Source organism: Rhinolophus sinicus, chromosome 13, assembly GCF_057876585.1.
Source record: "Rhinolophus sinicus isolate RSI-liver-muscle chromosome 13, RSI-T2T, whole genome shotgun sequence".
In the NCBI taxonomy this organism is placed as follows: domain Eukaryota; kingdom Metazoa; phylum Chordata; class Mammalia; order Chiroptera; family Rhinolophidae; genus Rhinolophus; species Rhinolophus sinicus.
The window spans coordinates 51,046,864-51,064,258 of NC_142513.1; the positions used below are offsets into that span (position 1 = coordinate 51,046,864).

Sequence of the window (17,395 nt, forward strand, 5' to 3'; positions counted from 1 at the left end):
CTTCCGATGCTCCGCCCCAGGCGGAGGGACTCAAAGCGGTTGCTAAGAGACACAGCACGCTCAATGGGGCCTCTGCGCATGCGGGAGGCGGGGCCAGCGTGAACTACGGTGGCCGGAGGGGGTCGGGGTGCGTTCGAATGGCGATGCGAAGGCAGAGTGGCTGGAGCTCCCTGGAGCCCTGGCAGGTAACTAGGAGCGGCCCCTGAGCTCGGCGGCGGGGGAGGCGTGTGTGGAGCCGACTGAGAGAACGGCCCGAGGGTTCCAGGTGGAGGAGGCGCCAGTCGCCAGGAAGCGAAGAGAGGAGGCGCCTCGTCCCGCCGCCCCTCAGCGCTTTTCGGTCGCGGGATGCTTGGCTTGTCTTTGGATTCCTTAGGCCCGTTAGCCAGCAGGCTGGGCATGCCACCGCCTCCCGTGGAAGAGAGGACTGTTTTGGGGGGATGGCGGGGACGTTTCAAGGACTTTTCTACAAGGATAGCGATTCGCACGGATTCCTGGGAGTGAAGAGGAAAGAGCGTGAAACACACGCGAGATGGACCCGTTTACTGAGTGCATTGCTTCATTTTAGCAAGTGTTTCCTGGCCGGGCACTGTGCTAGGGAACCAGGTAAGTGCGATGACTTGGCCATGTGGACCTACCTTTCCCTTTCACCGGGGAGACAGAAAAACGCACAATTAACAGGCAGAGGTAGGCTGTCTAAAAAATATCAAGCAGAAATAATGGGATCGAGGTTGACCACGACGTGAGGGCTACTGTGGATAGTCAGCAAAGGTCTCTGAGGAAGTGACAGTTGAGTAGACATCTGAATGAGGAGGAGCCGGCCGTGTCAAGATCTGGGGGGGAAACATTTTGCAGGCAGAGGGAATCAAAAGTACAAAACCTCTGACGCTGGAATACCCTTTGCCGTTTATAGGAACTGCAAGAAAGAAGGCCAGGCCAGGGTATTCAAGCGGAGGGAGGGAGAGGGACAGTGGATGGTGATGCACTGGGGGGTGGGGGTGGGATAGGATGAAGAGCTTCGATGCAGGACCTTGTAGGCCGTGGCAGGGAAGTTATAGTATCTTCTTTATGTTTTGAAAACACCACTGACTGCTCAAAGGAGAAGACTGGCTGGGAGCTGGGTGACTGCAGCTATGGAAGGTTATTGTCAGGCAAGAATAAGTCATCCGACACACCAGACATTTACGTTTTCAGAGAAAGGCCTACCTAATTATATAAAAGGAGTGATTTCAATGTATCAGCTGCTTTTGTGTAATACAATATATTGTTTTATGGAAGATGGGGGCCACTACAAACACTTTCAATTTACCCCTTGATATATATTTTTTTACTCTTATTTATTCAAGAATACTCATTTTGGTGCCTCCCATGTGAGCTACCTATTGGCTTACGTAAGCAAGCTGGGCTCAGTCCTGCCCGAGGAAGCTCATAGTCAAGTGTGAACCAAACTAGAAAATACCTTTGGACGGTGCAGTGAGATAAATACTGTGGGATAGGCTGAGAGTGCAATTGGCAGGGCCCTCAAACCCTACTTGGATCTATGGAAGGCTTCGTGGGGACTGGAGATTTCCAAGTCGAAGGTTGAGAGTGGGAGGGAGAAAATTGGGTATGATTTAGTCAGAAAGAATGGACTCTAAGCAAAGCCTTGGGGAAGAACTCCGAGAAAACCTGGAGCTTAGTTTTGGGGGCACTGAGGTGAGAAGACCCCAAGAGTCAGATCTTGAAGGGTCCGCTAAGCTGTGTTCAGAGGTTTGGACTTTATCCAAGGAAAGTGGAGAGGTTTTTTTTTTTGTTTGTTTGTTTTTTTCAGAAGAAAGTGGGTGTTGAGTAGGCCAAGAAATAACCACTTAGCAAGGAATCTGCTGCAGTGTCCGGGGTAGAGCTGCACTAAATAGTGGCCGTGCAGGGGGAGAGAGGTGGCATGAGGAAGAGCCCAGGAGGCCGTCTGGGTTTCTAGCTTGGGTGACTAGGAGATACAGATGCCATGTACTGAGTTTGTGCTGAAGGTGCTTGTGGGACCACCGAGTGGAGCTCTCCAGTGGCATTTAGATACTTGAGTATAGAGGCCAGAAGGCAGACCCTAACTGGATTCTGAGGTTGTTAGCGTGGAGATTCCTGTAACATTGTAATGTAGTGTGGAATCAGGAAGCGTGGTGCCTCCAGCTTTATTCTTTCTCAAGGTTGCTTTGGCTATTCAGGGTGTTTTGTGGTCCCATGGAAATTTTAGGATCATTTGCTCTATTTCTGTGAAACATGCCATTGGAATTTTGGTAGGCATTGCATTGACTCTGTAGATTGCTTTGGGTAATATGGACATTTTAATAATATTAACTCCTCCGATCCATGAACATGGACTGTCTTTCCATTTATTAGTGTCTTTTTCAACTTGTTTCATTAAAATCTTATGCTATACAGGTCTTTCACCTGCTTCGTTAAATTTATTCATAGGTATTTTATCCTTTTTGATGCAATTGTAAATGAGTAAATAAGATTGTTTTCTTAATTTCTCTTTCTGATATTCATTATTTGTGTATAGAAACACAACACATTTTTGTATATTGATTTTTGTATCCTGCGACTTGACTGAATTTGTTTATTCTAACAGTTTTTTGGTGGTCCTTAGGGTTTTCTGTATATAATATGTCATCTGCATATAGTAACAGTTTTACTTCTTTCTTTCTAATTTGGCTGCCTTTTATTTCTTTTTCTTGCCTAATTGTTCCGGCTAGGATTTCCAATACTACGTTGAGTAGAAGTGGTGAGAGTGGGGACATTTTTCTTGTTCTTGATCTTAAAGGAAAAGCTTTCAGTTTTTCACAATTGAGTGTGATGTCAGCAGTGGGCTTGTCGTGTATGACCTTTGTTATGTTCAGGTATGTTCCCTCTTTAACCACTTTGTTGAGAGTTTTTATGATAAACATGTTGAATTTGGTCAAATGCTTTTTTTTCTGCGTCTGTAGAGATGAGCATATGATTTGTATCCTTCATTTTGTTAATGAGGTGTATCACATGCACAGATTTGGGGATGCACCATCTTTGCATCCCTGGAATAAGTCCCACCTGATCACGGTGTATGATCCTTTTAATACATTGGGTTACAAACCTGAATTAGGTTTGCTAATATTTCACTGAGAATTATTTTGTGTATGTTCATCAGCTATATTGGCCTGTAATTTTCTTTTCTTGTGGTATCTTTGTCTGCTTTTGGTATCCGGGTAATGCTGACCTTGTAAAATGAGTTTGGAAGCGTTCCTTCCTCCTCTGTTTCTTTTTTGGAAGAGTTTGAGAAGGATTAGTATTTTTTTTTTTTTTCTTTAAATGTTTGGTAGAATTCACCCTGAAACTATCTGGTCCTGGACTTTTGAGTGTTGGGAGGTTTTTGATTACGGATTCAATCGTAGTAGTAATCTGTTCATTCAGGTATTCTATTTTTTCATGATTCAGTCTTGGGAATGTTCCTAGGAACTTACTTCTTCAAGGTTGTCCAGTGTGTTGGCCCAGAAAACCATATTTAAGCTTAAAACAAAAGGAAAGGTAGGTGGAAGAGCTTTCTAGGCAGAGGGAACAGTATTGTGTAAGGTCCAGAGTCAGAAAGGAACTTTTCAGAATGAATAAAGGAATATTGGCGTCCTCTTAAGTTGTATAAATGTTTTCACCATAAAAGCCCTGTGCTTTCTCAAATCTTTTAGTGTGTGCTACTTTGCTGAGATGGGGTATTCAGAATTCAAGAATTAAGTAAAATGTCACATTTATAGACATTTGGTGGGGTTGTTTTTTTGGTGGGGGGTGGGCAGGAGGAAGAGTGGAAAGGGCATCTATTGGTGAAAGGGAATGAGTGCAGAAACATTTTCTTCTGAAGCATCACTTAAAATGTAGAACCATATTGTAACAACTAAGAGTAGAAACGTTTTGTTTTCTATATTGATACACTAGAGATGTTTCATTTTTTAAACAAATTCTTAGCGTTCATGAGAAACCTAATGAGCTCAGATTCCTTATCAGTAAAATTGAGATTGGTCAGTGGTTGTCAAAGTGTAGTTCCCAGTCCCATTCTTGGGCCCTCCCCAGACCCAGCGAATTACAATTTCCGGGTCTGGGCCCCGTATCGTGTTCTCACAAGCCTTCCAAAGGATTCTGAAGCAGGAGTTTGAGAACCACGGTCTAGATCATCTCTGAGATCTTTTTCTGGTACTAAAATGCTGATTCTAATGCCCAGCATGAGTCTGTACTAGTAGGTAAACAAGTTTGTCTTTGGAGGTCAGTTTAATAGCGCTGTCTGGGAAAGCTACACGTGAGTTGTTCTGTTGATCAGGTTTGTGTTAAATGCTGCCATCCTTCCGTTATGCCAGCCTTCTGCAAACAAAATTACTTCATTACTCGTCTAAACCAATCCAGGCTGCTTGTGAACGTATCCCCAAGCCTAGCTTTGATTCTTTCATCCGGGCCAATGAAAGGCCAACTAGGATCCCTAATCGAGTTGTTGAAATGAACGTGACCTCTTGTGCAATTTCCCATCTTTGAGATTGCGCCCTGCCCTCCTTTCCGTAAGCAGGTGCTTACTACATTTCTTTTAGAGAATCTGGTACTGCAGCATTGTTTTCAGGAGCCAAAATATGGAAACAACCTAAGTGAACAGAGCAGCAAAGACTAAGTAGCCACAAGCACTGAAATTAGACTTTTTGGGTTCAAATCCTAACTCTGCCACTTACCGAGCTCTATAAGCTAATCTCTTTGTGCCTTAGTTTCCTTGTCTGTAAAATGGGTATGATAAGTGAGTATCCACCACCCACAGTTGCAGTGAAGCTATTACTCAGCGTACTGTCTGGAACATAATAAGCACTCAATAAAGTTTTAGCGATTATTATTCCTAAAGAGTCAATTTTATGTGAAGATGGTTGGGAAATGTATTGTTTTTATATCAAGACACACATGGTTCTATTAGGAATAGAATGCAAAATTCAAATAGCTTATAGTACTTAATAAAAGACAGACTTCAGACAGATTTTCTGCTTTTCATGGGTACCCCTTGGGCCACCTGGTGTGGGAGTTCACTGTCCTTTGCTAAGAGGTGTTTGCTGAACAAACTCGCAGGAGCACTGCTCTTTCACTTGTCCTAATTAGGCCCCTTCTAATACAGTGGGTACCTCGGGTTTTGAACGTAATCCGTTCCGGAAGACTGTTCGAGTTCTGAAACGTTTGAAAACAGCTGACAGCTAGTCCTCAGGATCTTGCACTCAGCGGAAGCCCAGTGACATGTTCGACTTCTGAGGCGTGTTCGAAAACCAAAGCATTTATTTCCGGGTTTACGGCGTTCGGAAACAGAAATGTTCGTCCACGGAGACGTTCGAAAACCGAGGTACTACTGTGTTCGTTTCCTTCCCAGGCTGGACAGATCTCTCTCGCTTGTCCACTCCAGCTGGCTTCAGAGCATCTCAGCATCCTGGATACCCTTCCCCAGACACTTGGCTTTGTTAGTGTCTCTTAGAAACGTGGTGTCTGTGGGGCCCACCATCCTCCAGACCTGAATGGCAATGCAGCCTGAGCTGCCCCACCTTTGTGGCAGCCGTTTCAGAAACACGTGTGAGTGATTCCATTTCCTAGTTCTTTTTTGTTTTTTTCAGAATATCTTTTCCTTTAATGCCATATATATTATATGTGTGTGTGTGTGTGTGTGTGTGTTTTAAAGAAAAACACAAAAAGTGAAACGACTGCAGTTCTCAATTCTCAGCGGCCTACCCATAGATGTTTGTTTCAGTGCAGGTTTCGTTAGTCAGCGTTAATATTTTAAAAGATATTGTAGTTAGGACGGCTATGCTTAGTCACAATAGAAGCAGCCCAGCACCTGTTGTCTTCATTCATTTCTTACCTGCCTGACATTCCTGATCCCAGGTGGATGCTTTTGTTTTTTTCTTCTGTATACAAAGGGTCATTTTGAACCTGTATACCTTAATTTAAAGTTTATAACTTTTCATTCTGATTTCTCACAACCCCTCTTATCAAAGAACCTGAGTCTGACCATGACAGAAAACAGCTCGTTTCCCACCCTCCACCCCCAAATTCTTGTTTGTTTATCTGTTTATTTATTGGCATTCACTTTAGTTTTGTGTGCTGAAATGGTTCAATCATTTAAATTGGCCCCGTTTGTAAGTGGAAAATGGTTGAATAGCAGCAATTTTATTCTCATTTGCGGTAAAATTTAAGGACTTAAGATTTATAGAAATATTACTAGAAGCATTTTTTTGCTATAGTGTTGAAATAAAAATAATTCCATTTGGGACTGAAAATTATAATAATAGAGTTCAGAATATGATATTCATTAAAATCTAAAATATTTTCTTGTCGCAGAGTATTTGACATACAAAAACGTCAGTAGTTTTATTGGGAAGAAATGTTATTGTTATAACTAAAATGTACAGTAAAATAGGTACAATGGAATTAGACGTCCATGTGCGATACGAAATCTGATGTGTGGCGGACAAAATACACCCGACGATTCAGGAGATGATTTTATCCAGGCTATTGCAACAGGAAAATGTCCATCAATGGGAAACCTGTCTAAGAAGGAGGGAAAAACATGGGGTTTTATGAAACAAAGGAGTCACTGAGGGAGGGTTAGCCCCTTCTGGGGACACAGAGGGAGCCAGGCCTCTTATCTCTGCTTTCGGGGAGCACGGGGCTCAGGTCACGTTTCAGGTTGTCAGACGGAGCAAGGTTCCCGATACTTAGTTAGGCTCCAAAATCACGTGGGATGCTCTCCACAGCTTGAAAATGGGATTCTGAGAAAATTTACCACAAAAACCTACCAGTTTTATTCATCACTTTGATGAAGTCTATAGGTTTCTTAATATTTACTTGTGCACCAGAGGACTAAAACAGGGTAGCTTTGTCTTGTGGGGTGATCCGGAATTGAAATTCATTAGAAGCCAAGCAAGGGGAAGGGGAGGATACCAGCATAGAGGGGGATTTGAAGACCAAGGGCAGGTTAGTGGACCTTACTGTAGAGGTGAGACCCCAAATAAGTGACAGCCCGCAAGTCTCTTCCAGTGAGGAAGGAGGTTAAAGGTGGGCAGGGCATTTATAAATAAGTTGGGAAAGTCTATGGATTTTGTTAAAGGATAAGTTTTAAGAGGACAAAATCATGACCCATGTAAAATGAATGCGTAGCCACGATTTTATTTGACTCGTTAATTAATGAACCAGGTGGATGCCACAGTGATTTTAAAGGAAAAGTAAAAGAACTACGGATTTATGGGGAGTAAAGGAATGCTGAAATGAGTTTGTAAATGGAAGCAAAGCTGGTTTTCCCACTCACTGCCAGAGGGCTGTCCCTCCACCAGGACTATAGATGAGAATTATTGCTTTGCTCCTGGTTACAATGTACAGGGGTGTAAAGTAGCTGACAGGCAAGGAAAAGACCCAGCCCCAAGGCATCAGGTAATTCCTAGAGGCTCCACCATTCCGTTGAAAGGATATGCAGGCTATTTAGTCATCTTTTGGTTATGCCAAAGTCTTAACTTCTTCCTAGCCACGCTTGCTCTATGGTAACTACGGATGTCCTCTAACAGCCATCCATCAATTGATTGCTGTGTTCTCTGACTCTAATTGTGCTTTCCCTTCTTCCCACTCTTCCTGGTCTCCATCACATCAGAGGATTCTGGAGCAACCAGATGTCTACATTTGTATCTGGCTACAAGTATAGTTTACTCATGTTTGGATTGCTTGGGCTTAATAGCTTGTCTTTTTCTTAGGATGACATTTAAAAAAAATTTTGTAATGTTTTTTAAGTGATGATGACCAAAGTCTTTCTATTATCATATAATTTCAAGTTGGAAATGAATCAGCATTAACCATATTACCGTTTGACCACATAGCAATCTAACTTTAGGTTTTCATCTCTAAGTTGAAGGTGAAGGTTAATGAATTTGAAATAGCTCAGTGGTTCTCAACCTGGACGATTCTGCCCTCTAAAAGGAGTGCTGCTGGCATCTAGTGGGTAGGGGCTAGGAATGCTGCTAAACTCCCTCCAGTCCCAATGTCAATAGCGCTAAGGTGAGAAACCCTGATAGCCCATTGAAGAATGTTAGAGGGGAGCTGAAGATGTGATGAAATTAAAAATAATTCTATGGTCTTAACACGTTGCGTACGGCGGGGTTTAAATCCCTCGTGAAGATTCTCGTGATCCGTACGCAACGTGTTAAATCTGTTTGGAAAACATACATTTCGTTTCTATGGTCTTGAAATAATGTCCTTGTTACCAATATTCCATTGTAGACATTAAGCAATCAGTATTACCTGTAACATGAGAGACTAAATGACTAAATGGAAACAGATGTCTTTCCCTTGTAATATAATGTATATACAACACTTATAATCTTTCAATTATTTTTCCTATTGTAGGTTTTACTGAAGAAACATCTTAGATATTTGTCGCATTTCTAGGATTTAACATTTTCCATTTGGAGTTGTCAACCTTCTTAGAAGATAGATTTTGGCAATCAAAATGAAAGATTTCTTTGAAGTTTTAGAAGAGTTATACAAGAAGGTACTTCTTGGAGCCACACTTGAAAATGACAGCCAGGATTACATCTTTTATCTGAATCCAGCATTTTCCGAGCAAGATGGCAGGACGGCCACCTTCTCAGAATGCTCACACACCCTTGGTCTCCAGGGTGAGGGTCAGCCATCGTCTGTCAATTTGGCTACCAGTTCTGTAGCTCCTGTGTGTCTGAAGAGTCCCTCTCCGATGAGCAGTGCCCACGAAATAAAGCTCCTCCAGTTAACGGTGATCAAAGTGCTGGTAACCAGAATATTGGCTGTCGAGACTGAGTTCCTTGCAAAGGAAAAATACAAAGAGATCATTAAAATTCTTTTAGAGTCAGCAGACATCGATTCTAAATTAGTAAGTCATTTGTTTTTTTGTGGGTTATATATAGTATATATATATATATATTAAGATCTAGATATTTAAAATAAAAGTTTTAATCACATGCAGCAATAAGTGGGTACATTTGTTTGTTTTCCGATAGACCTGTATGTTCCAAAACCAGGATAAACTGTTGGCTCACATGGCTGCAAATTGCCTCGCACTACTCCTGTATTTCCAATTAAAAGAAAAGGTAAGATAAATGACCAACCTATGTTATTATTTCTTTTAGAGTGTCTTTAAAATTGCTCTTTGGCATTGAGTTTTAGTTGTTTCAAATATTTGTATCAAAATGTTGATATTTTATTGATACAAATATTTGATTATCACTAAAATGTTTGCTCACGTAACTTGTAAATCCAAAAAAGTGTAACAGTGTGATAATATGATAATGACTTGTGTCAAGGATTAGAGTAAGACTCCTTAAAGATCTTGTAACTCAAATCAGACTCTTAACCCAAAGGGTGGGTTTCAATTCAGAGAGTACATAACTTTCTTCAGATTCTCAAAGGAGCAGGTAGGCCTTCTTCCTCCATCTCAAAAAGAGTCTAGGAACCCCTGCTTGAGACCAAGATCATTTTCACAGATTTAATATACATAAATTCTAAGAATGGTCCTCAGCATAATGAAAAAAAATGAAAAAGACTAAATTGAGCACATTTTTCTCTTGTCTCTGAATTACTTAATAAATAAACCTAAGCATCTGCTGACTTTTAACTATAATTGCTTGTCCTTTCTGAAAATGACATTTTTTTTCTGAATACAAAAATATGGTTTTGTAGTAGAAAATTTGGAAAATGAGAAAAGTATAAAAAACAAAATAAAAATTACACGTTATTCCACCACCTAGAGATAAATAGCCACTGCTGCTATTTTCATGTTCCCTTTTAATCCTTTATTTCTATGACATAGTGAATTTCTTGACTTAAAGATTATTAGGATATTTGTGTCCTCATTTTAACAAACATTATCATACTTTTTTAAAAAACAATGTATAGAGTTGTAGTATATATGGTAGGTGATTTGTAATTGTAGAGAAACTTTTTATTGTATTGTAACATACTACTTTTTAATTTTTTTCTCACTTGTAGATACCGTTAAGTAATTCCTGGATTGCTTTTTGCCAGAAAACTCTTTCTGAATACCCTGAAAGTAATAAAGTAGTATACTGCCTCTGGACTCTTACTGTTGTAATGAAAGAAATCTTTAAAGATACATATTCACAAAAAACAGGTACGAACTATGTTCCCCCATCAACAATCATCATTATATTTATAACAAGGAGTAAAATTTATTTTACAACATCTGATCCATCTTGAAGTATGAAAAGCTAGAGACTCTCGTCCCATATTTTTTGATTGAAGATCCCTTTTAAAACGAAAAAAATTAAAAGCTTTTCATTGTTAGTAAACATGAAAATTAAAGCTTTTCATTATTATATATTCCTAGCATAGTCTGATATGTTGTTACTTATCAAATGGGTATTAGTCATGTTTACTACTGGTTAATCTGTGTGTCTTCGTTTGTTCACATTGGCGGTAAACAATGCAAATCCATTTTTTCATCTTGTGAAGAGATAATTTTATAAAAATCGAATTGTAAAAGTGTGTTTAAGAAAGCTTTATTTTTCCTGTTGTTTATAATTACCATTTTTATAATTGCAGAAATTCTGAAGCAGTTCCTGGCTCCCTTTGACAGTATTTTCAAAGGCTTTTACAATTCCTTATTTTCTCAGCATTTTGAAAGCCACCAAGACACTTCTAAAACAGTAAACAGCTTAATCTGTTTCCTGGAACTGCTTGAACTTCTTACAGCTTCCAGAATCCACCTGGAGCTGCATTGTACCTGCCAGCGGATTTTTTTCTTGAAACCTTCTTGTGTGCTAGACGTTATTACCTGGCCTATTCAGGCTTTCGTCAAAAGGAAGTTCATCATATTCGTCAAAAAATGCCTCCTCTGGAAACTGGGTGAGGACCTTTGTCAGGGATCCGTTCCTTCCGTCAGGCCGCCAGATCGCCATTTGGAGGCGGACATGTTGGCTTTAGCTGATGCGGTTTTGGGAGCTGTGGCCCTGGGCTTATTGAGGACATTGCCCGTCCATGGAAAACCTTCCTGCTTTGGAGGTGGTGAACTTCAACCTGGACGTGAGCAGGTTGCGGGTCCCGATCACGTGATCCTTAGAGCAGCAAGCTTGCTTATCCTTAAATCCTTAGAAATCAAGTTTCAAAATGATGCTTCGGTAACTGAAATGCAAGGTAATTCTCCTAACTCCTTTTGTATGCGAAGTAACGGGTAGGGACGGACTGAGGTTAAATTGTTCATAATTATCCAATCTCAGGATTGTCAGGCTGCTCATTTAGGCTATGTGTAATCCTAATTATACTTCATCAGATTTTCTTCAAAAAAAAAAAAAGAAAATTAGATTTACCGTAAGAAACGTCAACTTTTTGTAGGCTAAACTGAATTTGCATAAGCATAATTAATGACTAAGTTTAAAAAAATAGGTGCTGTTGAGTCACCTCAAAGTAAGTGACGTAAGTCAATTCATGTTCAGAGATTTGTAGTATTTCATTCATATTTTCCTTCATGAAATTAGTATATCGACTAATGTAGATTCTTAATAATTAGGAAATGAATTGAAACTAATGTGTGGGAAATTATATTGATGAAAAAATTATTGCATATAATTTCCAGGATGTTAACTCAAAGCCCAAAGACAGTCATTTCAAGTATGAGACTCATTTTAGGTGATGAGGAAGACATTTACTTTGAGAAAAATGAAGAGAAAACATGTCTAAACAAGCAGCATGTTGTTTTGGTGAAAGGTTTTCATTGTAAGAATAATTGTTTAGAATATCATTTAGCTGTTTAATAACTACCTATTAGGTATAATTCTGTGCAGTTATCATTTACAACGCTAGGTGGCGTGTGTTATATAATTCACAATTAGAGTTCTAAATGGCAGTGAAAACCTCCCAGAGCCTTTTTGAATTTTGTGCCTAATCGTAGTACTTTCTTTCAATGCTTTAAACAAACAAACAACATATTTTTTCCTGTTACTTTGAAAGCAAAACTACTCATGTTTGGTTGCATTGTTGCGTCTAGGAACAGCCAGCTGTGGCATGCAGTGAAGGGATTTCTGTTGTTTACTGCTCCTTCCCTTACATGCTTTTAGCCAGAACTCCTGTAACTTTTGTCTCTCAGAGATAATTAGTTATTTGGCAGTTGTAGCAAAGAGATGATTGCACATTTCAACTGTCTGCTATTGTGCGTCCCTTTTTTTTTCGCTGAAGCTCAGTTCCCTCATTTGCCAAGCGGAGATAATCCGTCACTTGCAGACATTTGGAAAGTGTGAATCACGATAATGCATTTTAAAGTTCTTTAGATACTGTCATCGTACATACAGGCAAGATATGAATGCATTCGTCAACTCTTGCCTACTCTTTGAAATTTGCATTTTTTTGAAGTTGATTTACAGAGGTTCATGTCTGAGTTACTGACCTTCTTGAAGCCTCACCTTCAGCCTTCTCTGCAGTCACACAATCCGTGTGAGTGGTTGTCTAGGGTGTTCATAGAACAAGACGATGACATGCTAGAGGCGGCCAAAGCATCCATGGGCATCTATCTGACATTGACCAGGTTCGTATATTTTAAAGTAATTGTACTAACGACATACCAGGAAAGTAGAAAACATTTTTAATACTATGCTGGACCTATTACTTACTTTCCATTATCAGAAGAAAAAACAAAATCCCTAACCATCTTATGGTTTCCTTATAAGTTCCGGTTCCTTTCTTTAACTCTGCTCTATATGAAAATGAGATCGCGTCTGAATTCTCCTGAGAAGACGTGGCGGGCGAGGCAGACCTAGGGTAGCAGAACTCGACTGGGCTTAGAAAACACAGGTTCTGGTTTAGTCTCCATCTCGGTTCTACCTGCGTGATCAGGAGTAAGTTAATACTCTTGTCTAAATCTTAATCTAATCAGTGTTTAAGAATTCTTTTCACCTCTAAGACTGACTTTTCTGTATTCGACTTCTGTCAGGTGATTCTGACCTTTGTAAAGGTCAGTACAAACTTGTGATCATCATGGGAGCTGTTCTCAATTTTCGTCGTAATATACAGTTGAACTGGGGCTGATATCATCTTGAGGCAAATATCTGAAATTGATTATGAAGCGATGTTATTGGTGACATTCTACACTGATCCTATTTCTGCTTTATTAAACCAGCTGTACTTGGGGTAATATCTTCTCATGGCAAATCGCTGTCATTGGTAATGAAGTTAATATCTGATGACCTTGTACCCTGTTTCTGCTTCTGCTTTATTAAAACCGTAAAGTGTTTGCTTTACTTCCATTCCTTTCTTGGCTGCAGAGAAAGGGGTTTCTTACCAATGACTGCCGGTGCAGTGTCCTGCTGCCAGTTCTTACTTGTATTATGACACTGCTGGCAGTGGCTGTGTTCAGACTGTAAGTGTTTGGGGCCAGTTTTCAAAAGGTTCCTAATCAAGAACACAAAATTCCTGCATGTGATTTGAATTAGGCTCAGAAACGGTCAAGTACAAGTTCAGTCTGAATGTACATACCTATTAGAATACTCTTAGTTGTGCTCGAAGCTGACTTCTTACTCCTCAGGAAAGAGGAAACCTCTGAATTAAACTCACTTTGTATGTGAATTTCTAACATTCTTAACTTCAGTGTCCAGAGAGGCATGTGCTCGTGCCATACGTAATTTTTTAAAGTAATTGTCTTACTTAAGGTTGTTTGGCTGTAAGTGATAGAAACCAACACAAACTAGTCTAAGCAAACAGAAGAATTTATGGGCCCTTAATTGGGAATCCTAAGGGGTCAAATTGGCATCAGGCCTAACGGTATATGTAGGGATTCAAATCATTGATGATTTCTCTTTTCCTCCATCTCCCAGTTCTGAATTCATTCTCAGGCAGCAGTGCCAGACTTACCAGCTGGCTTACAGTTAGAATCTTTAATAACGCCAGCAGAAGTGCCAGGGGAGATCTGATTAGCTCCTTGGGTCACAGATGTTTGTCAGAACCGGTCACCGTGGCCAGGAAGCCAGGAACGTGGGGTACTCTGATTGGTCAGTCTGGGTCACATGTCCACTCCTGATCAGGGGACTATGGAAGGAAAGGAAGGAGATTAGGGACCATCCCCACCTTGCTACGTGCGCAGAACTAGTAGTTACCTGTAGGAATGAGGAACTCTGATGTCAAGAGATGGAAGACAGAGCACTTGTGTTGGGCAGACAAAAACTAGAACTACCAAAGTCAGATTTTTATTAAGTCAGATTTACATAGAGTATGTGGAGAAAGAGATTGGTTTGAAGTTTTTCCTTTTAAAATAACGCATAGATTAAAAAAGTAATCTGGTAGGTGAATTTATTGTATAGGAATTATATCTTCCAAAACTTATTTTTGGAAAAAGTCATTAATCTGGGGTCTCCGTTATCTATATATTTTCAGAAAATGTGAAGCTACTGAAAGCTTGACCCAAGAAAAAGAATTATGGAACCATCACACACATGAAAATGGCTACAATCCACACTGTATTTTCTTATTCTTTTTAAAAAGTGTAGGATTTGATTCTACAGTTCTTCTTGACTTTTTGATTTCATCAGAAACTTGTTTTCTTGAATATTTTGTTAGGTATTTAAAATTACTGCAAAAAGACTGGGATGAGTTTTTCACCATTTGCAAATACTTTGATGTAACTGAATCTAATGATAGCATAACTGTCTGTGGTTGGATCTCCTCACTTGTCCAAGACAGACGCAGCCACCAGGTGGGACTTCGTCCTTTGGTTGCACTTGGCAGTCACAGGACAGCTCATACATGGGCCTCCGGGGCTTCTGATGCTTCGTCCGAACCACCAACCCAGGTCGTGATGTCCAAGGGGACCCAAGTCACACTCCAGGCTAATCATCTGTCTCCCCCACAAGCTTCTCAAAGTCTGGTGGATTACGACAGCTCTGATGATTCTGACGTAGAGGCCACAGGCCTGTGTTTAGCAAATGGTGAACAGACATCTTCATACCAAGAAGCAATGCAGAAGCTTCAGGACACAGTTGGAACAAGTGGGGATAAAAAAGAACATAACCTGGAGCTTCAGTCAAGGCCTCCGGTTCCAAAAGAATCTACTACTCCCGTGTCTGTGGACTGTGCTATAGCCCCGGAGAGCATTGTCTCTGAAGTGGGAATGTCTTACAGAACAGTAAAATGCTTTGACGAGCTACAAGGCGCCGTTTCCCGTTTGCAGAAGAAAAATCTTTTCCCATATAATCCAACAGCACTTTTGAAGTTGTTAAAACAGATTGAGGCAATATATAATAAAAGTATGAACCCTTTGTAAAACAGTGGTGTTTTATTTCCAGGAACTGTTTTTTGCCCAATATAAATTGTGTCTTATGAGATAACAGTAAAAAACAAACAAAAAACCCCAACATCTCAAAAGGGTTTTTCCAAATTAAGTCTTTCTTTTTGCCTATTGGAAGCAGCCTAGTGAAAAAGATGTATCAAATGACTAGTCACTTGATACATTTTAACACCACTTGAAATTTATTATAGTTCAAATGTATACAGATTTGGGATGGTTATTGGGTTAGTTTCTTTGGCTACTGTAACAAATTACCACAAATGTGGCAGCTGGAAACAACAGAAATTTATTCTCTCACAGTTGTGGAGGCCAGAAGTTGCTTTATCTCAAGATTCCAGGGGAGAATCCTCCCCTGCCTCTTCTTAGCTTCTGGCAATTCCTGGCAATCCGTGGTGGTCCTTGACTTGTAGCTGCACGTTTCCAGTCTCTTTGTCCATTGTCACACGATGCTGGTTTTCTCTGTGTGTATCTGTGTCCAGTTTCCCTCTTATAAGGACACCAGTCATTGGACTAGGGCCCACTCATACAGTATGACTTTCTCTTAATTACATCCACAAGGACCCTTATTTCCAAAGAAAGTCACATTCACGGGTTCTGGAAGAACACGAGTGTGTGTGTGTGTGTGTGTGTGTGTGTGTGCGTGTGTGTGTGTAGGGACACCAACCCAGTACAGTGATTACCTCCTGAGGTATTGACATGTAATGTGACATGTAAAAACTTTTCAGTCTTAGTAGTTTTTTAAAAAGAGGTGATTAGCTCTATGTATGTATGTATAGGGTCTATGGATGGGCCTATTTAAAACATTTTTTAAATTAGTTTCAGGTGTACAAAGCAACGTACTAGTTAGACATGTACACCCCTCACAAAGTGATAACCCTCCTCCCCCAATCTACTACTCTGACCTTGTATGTAGCCGTTACAATTCCATTGACTGTTCCCTATGCTGTACTTTACATCCCGTGTTATAGATTTGATTATAGTTGACATTCAGTATTACTCTACTTCAGCTTCACGTGTACAGCGTAGTGGTCAGGCATCTACACAGCCTATGAAGTGACCCCCCTGACAAATCCCGTACCCGTCTGACACCCTACATAATCTTTACAACATTGTTAATTATATTGCCCATACTCTATTTCATATCTCCCCCCAAATTTTAATCACTAGATAATTTTCCTATTTAAAAATCTGAAATGTCCTTAAAATTATTTTTTAAATGATCCTTTTGTAGAGAAATATAAAGAATACAACCTACTAGACATTGAAGACATGATCAAAACTGGTCGGTACTCATTCTGGTAGAAATAGAAAGATCAGAGGAAGGAAACAGGATTGCTAATTAAAATAATGAGATGCTAATGTCCACCAAATAGCAAATAGAAATGTAGAGGTCAAAACGTTTGGTAACAGCATGTATTGGGGCAGTTTCTGCATGTCAAAAGCATGTCAAAGAATGTCCAAGGATGGTCCCTGCCACATCATGGAAGCTAAAGACTAGAAATATCTGGTTAAATAAGTCATAACATAGTGGAATGCTCTGTATTTGTGGAAAGAATGAGTTGTATCCATGTTTGCTGATATCAAACAAAAGTGAATATCCTGGGCTTCCCAGGAAAAGAAGGTGGGGCAGGAATAATACACATTTACATATGCACCTGTGTGTTTATGAAATATTTATATAAGGAAGTCCCAATAGTGGTTGTCTTGGGAAACATGTCAGAAGTAGAAGATTTGACTTCTCCCAGATCTTTTTTTTTACTTTTATTTGTTTTTAACTGGGTACATATATTTTTTTAGTGGAAATAACTTTTCTTTTCTTTTTTTTTTAACTTTTTTTTCTTTTCTAAGAAAATCACCACAACAGACCTGATTATGCTCCTAAGTGTACTGAAATGTTGAATGCATTAAAAGTCATGCTTGTACAGATGGGCTTTTGACCCGTGTTTCTCTATAAGGTTAATAAGGAACCATCAGCCTATTGTTTAAAATGAGGAAAAGACAATCTCACACAGATGCTGAGTATTCGTATTTAAGTCTCCACATACACAAGCTGTAAGTCAGTTCATCGTACAATCATGAAGCCCC

General features: G+C 39.9%; 1 protein-coding gene across 5 annotated transcripts; it reads left to right on the forward strand.

The window, feature by feature from the left end:
- Positions 1 to 87: 87 nt before the first annotated feature.
- LINS1 (lines homolog 1) lies at positions 88 to 15,288 on the forward strand. 5 transcript variants are annotated; one of them, XM_074318315.2, is made up of 8 exons: positions 88 to 603; positions 5,135 to 5,577; positions 8,395 to 8,896; positions 9,024 to 9,113; positions 10,012 to 10,153; positions 10,585 to 11,175; positions 12,388 to 12,559; positions 14,401 to 15,288. In XM_074318315.2, exons 3-8 carry the CDS (start codon positions 8,498 to 8,500, stop codon positions 15,284 to 15,286), a joined length of 2,280 nt encoding a protein of 759 aa, XP_074174416.2. In that variant the 5' UTR covers positions 88 to 603; positions 5,135 to 5,577; positions 8,395 to 8,497; the 3' UTR covers positions 15,287 to 15,288. The 5 variants fall into 5 exon arrangements, with proteins under 5 accessions (XP_074174416.2, XP_074174417.2, XP_019582196.3 ...); XM_074318316.2 differs by having other exon boundaries at positions 5,135 to 5,353; XM_019726637.3 differs by having other exon boundaries at positions 5,381 to 5,577.
- The last annotated feature ends 2,107 nt before the right edge of the window (positions 15,289 to 17,395 follow it).